This window comes from Protopterus annectens, chromosome 2.part2 (genome assembly GCF_019279795.1).
Source record: "Protopterus annectens isolate FY-2018-M chromosome 2.part2, PAN1.0, whole genome shotgun sequence".
Lineage (NCBI taxonomy): Eukaryota > Metazoa > Chordata > Ceratodontiformes > Protopteridae > Protopterus > Protopterus annectens.
The window spans coordinates 866,935,337-866,945,538 of record NC_056730.1 but is presented as its reverse complement, the minus strand read 5'-3'; the positions used below and the strand labels follow the sequence as shown (position 1 = coordinate 866,945,538).

Sequence of the window (10,202 nt, the reverse complement as noted above, 5' to 3'; positions counted from 1 at the left end):
CTCTCAGGGAAGACACTGCTCAAGATACAGACAGAATTATGAATGCACTCTATAAGCAACTACAAAGATGTATGGGTCATGCCATCAATGGTAAACCAGGACTTGCTACTCCTACACAAGGACACCAATCTGCTAAATCCCTGCATTATACAGGCTATACAACAGAAGTAGGACAGTAGTCCAGAACAACAGCAAATCCCAAGACATGCAGACGTCCGTGACCAGTATTAGCAAGATACTTATGTTACTCATGTAATCATCCAAGGCTGACATCTACAGGTAAATAGGCATGGATTCGGAATATGACCACAATGACTTCTTTGGCTATGTCAAGGATGTCAGCAGTAACACACAGATTTGCACTGTGCTGGTGCAATATTGCACTGAATATACTGACCCTACTGATATCACCAACACACTTGATGATACATTTGGAGCAAGCTTCACCCCCTACTGGGCCCACAACAATACCCAAAACATACAGTATCCCAGACATCTGAGGCATGCAGGTGGTAATGGCCCTTTCAAACGTCATGACAGAGTGTCAATGGAGGCAGATGGTATCCCAGACTGCATCCTGCAGACACCACAAGACAAAGTGACCCCCGCCTAATATAGCAATTCAACATCAGTCTCTACACAGGCTACATGGCCATTCACTGGTGCATGGCAACAGCTATTCCACTCCACCAAGGTGGAGACACAACTGACCATGGTAACTACCACCCCATAATCCTGAGTAGCCTGATCTGCACGGCTATGGAGTGCATCCTCGTGGCACTCATTAACATAGACAATGGTAACCTCCAGCCACTTGACCCAACCCAGGTCAGCTTGATTGAGTGCAGATCATGCCTACTGAACCAGTTTGACATCTTACAGTCACCTAGACTTTAGGTGCGGGGTGTGGTAGTTCACACATACTACCTGGACCTTGCCAAGGGTTTTGACACCATTCCCCTCTCAGGTATTATTTCTACACTCACCAGTCAGTGCATACACCCATACATCACAGGTTGGTTTGTCAACAGGCTTACACAGACAACCAACATGGTAAGCCTAGCAGCCTCCAGGACCAACTCTTGACCAGTCACAACTGGTGTTGCACAGGACTCAGTCCTGGGACCCCTACTGTTTGCCATATACTTCTCAGAGGTACGGGCTAACACAGGTGGACTACAGCAGGCCATGTTTGGCAATTACTGCAGACTGGGAGCCATAACTGACAGTCCAGCTGTCACAGATGTCCTTCAAGGTGCCTCACATAGACCAACACAGGGTGTCAGAGTGATGGCCTCCAGCTAAAGGCCACCTACTGCATGGTCATTCCATTTTGGGAAACTACACACGCACATATTAACACATGAGTGGCAGACACTATAATTCAGACAACGTAATGGGTATGTGGGGACTACATTACATAGTGATCTCTCCTTTGACAGTCATATCTGCAAAGTAGTTAGGACATCCGTCTATGTAGGCCATCTGATTACTTAAGGGTTCGCATCTAAACAGACTTAGGTTATTGTGCCCCTTTACTCATTACTCATCAATCCCATCATCAAGTATGATAACCCATTTTGGATGTACCTCAGAAGACACATCTAGCAGCTGGAAGGGCCACAAACGTACCTCACATAGAGGGATAATGCCCTTAGACATGTGTCCTATGCTGCCAGACTGCATAAACTCTTGCATTACTCAGTGGCATCTCGTTTACTCAGAGATGATATTTGCTGGCCAACAAAGCCGTGTCCAAGTCAGGCTTAATGGATATGCTCCACCTATGGGAATCCATGTCACAGTGAGCCACACACTGTAATGAGCTACACCTTGCCACAACCATAACTGGAAGATGCTGGAGTGACAGATTCCTGTCATGGGTACTCCCCATGATTTGGAACTACATCCCTGATTACATTATATGGAGCCACTCAGTAACACTCCATAGAATCCTTGCAGAGTGGGTGGGGAACAGTGGATACACCCCAGGGATCCTGCAATTGGCTCTGCTCAACAGAGGGACAGTTAGTTAATCAATGGGGTGGTGTCAGCATCACATTTTGGCTATGCTTATGAATGGCCTCGGGCAGTTAGGCATGTACCTACCTATGTACCTATGAACCTATACATACAGTATCGACACATGCTGATAGATTCATTTACTGTTCAGGTATTGACTTACCTTGTGCCAATGGCAGTTGTGTGTACACTAGTTGAGGGCTGCCTATGTAGGATGCACACAGTAGACCACCTATACATGACAATTTACAGGTGGCCGTGTGTGTGTGCCATCCATATTTGCTGAGTGTGCAGGTTTGGAAGGGTGTCAGTCCATAGGTGCCTACACTGTCAGTGTGTGTGCTATACGTTTCCTCTTTGCCAAGGCATGGGCATACTGGACACACCTCCATCTGCCTACTGGGGCTGGCACAGGGTGTTTGTGGTCTGAGTCCCTCTGTGCCTTTGGGGCCCTTGGCAATGGTGGTGAGCTGTGAGGGCCTTCAACATTCTGTCCCTGCTGCAGCTGTTTCCGCAGGATCATATTGTGTAGCATGGCACATACTATGAAGATGTGGGCACACATGCCTAGAGAGTACTTCAAGGCTCCACCAGATATGTCCAAGCAACAGAACCATGATTTCAGCATCCCAAACACATGGTCTATGATGATTCTGGTTTCTGCATGTGCCTCATTATGGCATTCTTGCATGGGTGTGTGTGCATTTCTGATGGGAGTCATCATCCACGTTTCCAGTGCATAGCCAGCATCCCCTACCAGGTGGCCATATGGGATGTCCCCCCGGCAAATACCTGATACAGCTGTGAGGCATGCCAGATGTGGGAGTCATGATAGCTTCCAGGGCTGCCAGCACACACATCCATGATAATGCCCTGGGCATTGCACAAGACCTGGCAGTTGATGGAGGGGTATCCCTTGTGGTTTATGTAGTGCCTACCCTGCTCACTGGGTGGTGTCTTGATGTGTATGTGTGTGCAGTCTATTGCACCCAGTACCTCCGGGTAGTCTGCCACATGGTGGAAGAGATGCATATTGCTGGCCAACTCCTCCTGCATTCGGGGGAAGTATATGTGCTCATCAGCATGTGGTAGCATGGCATCCAGGAACTGGTGGAATACCCTGGATGCTGATGCCTGTGAAATCCCCATGATATCCTCAGTTGGCCTTTGAAAGGTACCTGTGGCTAGTATTCTCAAGCTTACACATACCTTTGTGTCCACTGGGGTGGGTTTCCTTCTGTTATTTCTGGCTCTGAGGCGTGGCCGACACAACTCAACAAGTTGCTGTATGGTGTCCCTGTCCACCCTGTAATGCTCTACTATCTCCAGATCATGCAGCCCCTGGCAGGTTACCCTGGGTCTGAACACTCTTCTCCTCCTCTAGTGCTTGAGATGGTTGCCAGCATCATCCTCCACACCACCATCAGTCTCCAACACATGCTGGTGAATCAAAGCTATGGCAGCCCCTAACATGTACATATTAAAAGTTCCCCGTCTGTATACACCAATGGTACAGAGTGTCTGGGAATACACAAGTGTGTGTGAGGTGGTTTCACACTTTATATTATTGTGCAATGGATGCTGCTGGTGTAATTGGGTGTGTATGTGCAATTCCAGCTGCAGGGTATCTTAATTATGGGTTTTACAGCCGGTACTGCTATTGTGGGGCCTTTGGTGTTTACTTACGCTTGGCTGCCGTGATTCATCTATTGCCCCTTACTTCACTTTTCAACCCGATTCCCCTCTCATTGTCAGGCATGCATCCAGCTGCCTGCTTTCTTGTTTTGTACTTTCCCAACCCGGGATTGTGTAACGAAATGTGTAATGTAGCTGATCTACTGCAAGTTTTCTTTGTTCTGCTGTGACAGTTCTCTTTTCTTTGCAGTACGGCACCTCCCCTTTCCTGTTCTGCAGGTAGCTGCTAGCAGCCTTGTTAGCTGTTGTCAATGGCCCACTGTGAGTTCCTAGGTGTTAATTACTCATTTGTACTCCAATTACCATGCTGCAGCATTTCCTTATTGTCTTCCATATCCTTCAAGTTTCAGCTGTGGTGCACGCTGCGCACAGCTGTTTACTGGGTTTTGAGCGCGTTTTCATCCACGTTCGCATGCACTTCCAGTTACCTTGTGTGCTCTCAGCTAAGCAAAGCTATGGCTACTTCCACACCCCTATCCTGTGGCTTTGCTTAGCAGCAGGCAACCCGGATTATCAATGCTCCAATGTGCTTGCAGCTAAGGTAGCGCACCCCTCTCTTGGTGTCATCTTTATCTCCAGGCCACACCTTGGTGTTGTACCGCTACGCTGTGAGGTACATCCTTACACCAGTGGGGATTTTGCGATTCAGTATTACTTGACTCATTTGCATGGCATTGACTACTAATTCCTAGTTACCACACAGAACACTGTCACAGACCCTTAGCAATCCTTGCGCCATGGTTGTGGTGTAGCATGCGTGCCATTGACTATTATGGGGAATTCATGAAATGTGTTACATTGCAGTTTTATTACATATAAATATATTTTCATTGTGATCCCATTTATGCACTGATGCACTGCGATTTTACTTTACGTTAGTGTGGCCATGACATTAAATGTTCTTTTTTTATGTGTTGTGCATGTTTTTTTATGCCATTGGCTATATATTTAGCCATTGGCATATATTAACATTATAATACTTGAGTTTGGACTGCTGTCATGGCTCCAATTTTATGTTTGAAAAATGTAAACCGTTTTTTTGGTTTACATTTCTGCATGCTTACGCTACACCTGCACCACTTCATGAATCGCTATATACCTTCATTTGCATGCTACACTGCTGTGCATGGGGTAATTAGCATACATGCACCTGGAGCTGCGCAGCTGTGGCATACACTGGTAGTGCACATGGAAACAGCTCGTACCTGAATTTCTCGGCGGACATATTTGATGTTAGATCGCCAACGTTCCGCCTGTGCCTGGCGAAAGCTTCATGAATCCCAGGAGATGTCTTTAACATATTAAGACAAAAGTACTTAACCATTTATTTGGTTTTATTAGAGTTGTTATTAAAGTTTGCAAGTTCTGTGAGCAGGGTTTGTTTTTTATTTTTAGTGTATTTTTGTGTTATTACCAGAGCTGAGTGGTTTGTTGTTTGTTTTTAATCACCCATGCGAATGTGTTTCAACAAGTGGTGTTAGCAGGAAACACGCAATAGAAAAATGGGAAAATATACTTTGCCACATTGTACATATCTACCAGGGTTTATTTTTTCCAGTAAAGCCATTTACTCTAAGTATTGCATTTCTTAACCTTTGAGGTTCTATATGCAGACTGTATGTCTGCAGTTATGAAACACATGCAAAATACACACATAGTGCTTGACATTGAGAAGATGTGACAGCTAATTAGAATATAGGCCCCAGAGTAACCACTTGCAGTTATCTGTAGTAACATCTCTTGAAGTATATTAATATTATAACATCAGAGCAGATTTAAATATATATTAATATCACAACAGAGCAAACAATGTGAAAGATGGAAGGACATGCACCTTAACATGTTATTGTCATATATGTATATTAACTACATAGTGTGTCATAAATCTATGTATTAATAAGACTACTTTCATAGTATACTAGCAGCTTAGCACTTCAGTTGCACATAAATGTATGCTACATGCCTCCAGGATGCAACTATCATGACTGTTTTTTAGATTACTTAAAATTGTCAGTGACAAGCTAGCTGTTGTTACTGTCTAATGAAATCACAACTTACCATGCAAAGGTCATGCTTGACAGTGTAGCAGTGAGTTGAGGTGGGTTATTACCACAGTGTTACTCAAGAAATAGAAGCAGACTAAGAATGGAGATGATAAACGTGAAGATGCTTGACACAGAATTTTAGTTTATGTGATATCTTTCCATTTATTACTTCCCATATGATATTAGCATGGTGCACATTTGCTTTGTGTAACATATTGCATAGATGTATGAATTAGAAATGTTTAATGTTATTTCAGAAATTAAATTTGTTATTATTCAGGAGTGCAATGACAACATGACCTATTTGCCTCCTTCACATTTTTAATTGTTGTCAATCAGGTAAAATTCTCTGCAGAGATATACAACATAATCTGTAGAAGCAGACTGGGATGGAAAATAATGTCCAAAGCCTGTTTATCACAGTAAATATTTCACTGCTAGTTGAGGGCGTTTGAAATCTGAGTACTCCTGGTATGGAAACTTGCAATGTCTAACTGCCGCAATACTTGCATGCAATTTTTTTCTTACTCAGGGGTCTTGTTATCCAAACTCCCACTACATGAAGTGGTGACAGGCCAACTACCAGTATTACCTCTGAGGCAGGACACCATGGATCATTGCGACCTGACTGTGCAAGAATGAAATGTTATGCTACATTCAGTATAGAGGCTTCTGCATCCAATAACAGCACTGCTGTCAGCTGCATCCTGATATTTTTACAGATGGTAAATAGCACATTTTACTTATGTGGCACTATAACTGCAATGTGAAATTAGGTTATGGAATTGGCTATGAAGTAATGGCACTCTGCTAAGATTCTTATATTACAGTACATAATGTAATAGGTAATCTGTATGTTAATGCATTCATGCTGATTGTATTAGCTGTGAAGCATTTATACCATTACACCATTATGTCACTTACATAGCATGTATAAATGTGTAGATGGTCTGCTTCTGACATACAAAACAAAACAGGAGTTCTGCACTGTATAATGACAGCGTGTATATTAGAACATCGAGGTTTAAAACCTTTGAATGTTCTAATATCGAACCCTACGGAGCGAAAGCTTAAAATATCGAAGCAACAGAAACCCAAATTCTTTCCTAGGGAAAGAATTTGGTTGTCCGTTTCTGTTGCTTCGGTATTTTCAGCGCTGTGGTGGAAAGTTACGGGTTGGGATCAGGTAAGTATGCGATTGTGTGGATGTGAGGGTAAGGGTGGGTTAGGTGAGTTAGGGTTAGGGCGTGGGTTAGGTATGTGTGCGATTGTGTGGAAGTGAGGGTTAGGGTGGGATAGGTGAGTTAGGGTTAGGGAGCAGGTGAGGTGAGTGTGCGATAGTGACAGACCTTAGGGTTATGGTTTGGGTTAAGGTAAGTGGATAGTTAGTGGTGTGTGTGTATAGTTTAGTGTAGGGTTAGTTGTAAAATTTTAGGTGTATGTGTGTGGATTGCTGTTTGTTTGGTGTGCTTGTGTTGTGTGTATGTGTTTTGGAACAGCAATTTTTTTCCCTAGGAAACAAATCGCTGTTCTGACAGTTCAAGATTGTAAGCTTTCGCTTACATAGGGTCGATTAATCACCGTTCGCTTCTTTCAGCGGTCGATGATCTAATATAGACCCTAATAACAGCAGTGTATAAGAGAGAGCTATAAGAATATCATTGTCTTCTAACACTGTACTGTCATATGTGCAGTCAGAAACACACCAGCATTATGTGATAGCATGGATACCATTTGAAACAGCTGTGGCAAGGAGTATGCACTTGTTGCTTCATCACTGTAAGGGAAACAGAGACCACAATGCTTTTTACAACCAATACATGATTTGGGGAAAAAGTATATCATGGCCATTCTTATTCTTAAAAGGGCTGCAAGCAGTTTCTGGCACATCAATGACAAGGTGGTTTGCACTGAATCTTGAAATGTTTGTTGTACAGTCTTTTAGTGGTGCATCCACCTGTAGGCAGGTTGTCATATGCTGGACACATAGATATTTTTCTCACTGAACTGGAGTGAACACACATCTGGAAAAAATATTTTATTTATATATTTTGAGATTGTTAACTAGATAGGTAGATTGGTTCAAGGACCCTTTTCAGACAAGACCTATGCCAGTGCAAAAACAGTAATATAAGAGACTATACAGTATGCATGCAACAAGAGCAGAGGAGAAACTTTATAGGCATATTGCATAAACGTCTTACCTTCAAAACATGCAAACTTAACCAACGTGATACTTAAATTCTAGGTTAAGTAGAAACAATTTAACACAGATTGTTTCTAAAATACCGCAGAAGATGACTAACACTAAATTTAAAAACTAAACAAATGTAAAATAAATAAATAAAATATGAAGAATGGTACTTGTACTAAAGGAGTAACAGCTAAATGAGGAGGATGGAAGGGTCTAGGTGGAGGGTGAGCCTCTGGGAGGAGTGGGAGGTAGAGGTGTAAACAACACTGTGATGTGCCTCAGATTTAGTAGCAGTTTGGTTTATAGAGTTGGGCACTATGGCTCTTTTCTTGTTTTTACACCATAATAGTTGAAAGGTCATAGTACTACAACTGGAGAATGCTAAGTGTATGACAAAAAGGACACCTTGTGTCGATGACACAACTAGCCCTCCTGTAGGTCTCTCCCTACCCTTTCTTAACCTTTAAATTTGTTGCTGCTTGGCCTGCAATGCATTTTAATCATGCGGAGTATGGTATGACAGTTACTGGTTGTGGTGCAGTGTAGGGTTTACTCCTTACTACCCACTAAAACTTTCTGACCTTGGCTGCTCTTGTCACTTTGCATTTTTTAACACTTCTAAGCAGATGCATGTCTTCATTTAAACCATTTCACAAGAGTTAGAGTCAAGTAAGTATGCACTATGCATGAAAATCTCTCACAATGCACAATCTGATAAGCTTCTGTTTCTGTGTTCTTCATCTTCTTCTTCTTCTTTTTTTTTTTTTTTTTTTATTTGAGAGGGCTTCTTTTTGAACCTTGGTGATCTTACAAGTTGGCACTTTCCAGTGTATAAGTGCTTTATAGTGTCATGAGGCATAAGTTCCTTGCACACACAATATGCACAAAGTAACCACAGTGCACAGTGTGCATGCCTTTTTTTTAAACAGAATCATGCACACTACGTTTATGTAGTACACTGAAAAGTAGTAGCATTTATGAGGTCCCACAGTGTAATGCTTGAACTTTATGACTGCAACAAGTGCATGATCTGCCAACAGTATGGCATCTTTATTTATCACCCTTTTGCTTTGTCTTGGTGTACCAATATAGAGCAGCAGTGGTAGCAGCTTTGGGCAGTTAATTCACATCAAAGCACCCCTTAATTACAGGACCATACTACATTATAATGCTGGCGGTTGAGAAGATACTTGGTTCATACTTTTTTCAGTTCAGTTGAATCAAAAGGTTTACGATACAGATTCTCTGACCAAAGCAATAACAGCAACAGTTGTAGGATCAATGCACTCGTTTCCTTTGTTATATACAATATTACAGACATTGGACTGTACACAATAAATGTAGTACAATTAGGACTCATTACCTCTTGTACCCTGCAATTATTTGAAATAGAAGAATTCCCACTCATGCTGTGAAATCACATGAAAATTAGTTTTGTGCATGTGCTATCTTAAAGCACAGGCTAGGACTTGAAATATGCCATACTAGTTCCCCTGGAAATTGGACATAAATGCAGAAATCCACACAAAGCATCTCAGTGAACAGCTAACTTTGTTATGCCACATCTACTCAGCTATATTCTGTTGTTTATTGCTGAAATAGAAGCAATCTACATGTCTTTTACACATAGCTATGCATTTTTAATATTTATCTGCAAAGCTGAGAATATGAAAAGAAATATCCCCTATTATAGCTGATTGTTCTGTTTACTACTGTAAATGTGTCCCAAGACAGGACTACATTCAGAGAATAACTCCTCATTTTCACACAGTTTTTACCTTTATCATTTGAAAAACGGATTTCAGAGGTTCAAATGGATAAGCATATTTCTGTGTCTATTAATACCCCTTAACTACTTAGGCACTAAGCTTAGCACTACCATCTTGATTTGGTTTAATTTATTCAAGTCTTTTGGGTTTCTAATACTGTGATGGGATTGGATCATGTTCCTAAGTCAGGGTAAAATTAGAGTTCATGAAATTACCATTGTTTCAGTCTTTGATGAAATCCATGAGTGCTCTTCACAGGACCTGCAGTGTGCCCAGAATTGCCTCCTTCTGCAAGTCATGCAAGGTTACATGTATTGGTAACATATCCAAGTATGATTGTAAATTATTTTTTATTAGACCCATTGTTCTGGGTGGAATGACTAGTACTGGAACTGTCTGAGTATCTTTCTACCACATTGCTCTCATTTTTGCCTGCAAATCCTGATATTTTATGATTTGATGTCTCTCTGTACATAA

At 41.9% G+C, this 10,202-nt stretch overlaps 1 protein-coding gene across 1 annotated transcript in view; it reads left to right on the top strand.

Annotated features, from left to right (window-relative positions):
• Nucleotides 1–6,297: 6,297 nt before the first annotated feature.
• LOC122795828 overlaps nt 6,298–10,202 on the top strand; it is a 300,323-nt gene continuing 296,418 nt past the window's right edge. Inside the window, exon 1 of the mRNA XM_044064188.1 lies at nt 6,298–6,487. Coding sequence (XP_043920123.1) covers nt 6,401–6,487 — 87 coding nt within the window. The 5' untranslated portion in view covers nt 6,298–6,400. The remainder of the gene's footprint in view (nt 6,488–10,202) is intronic.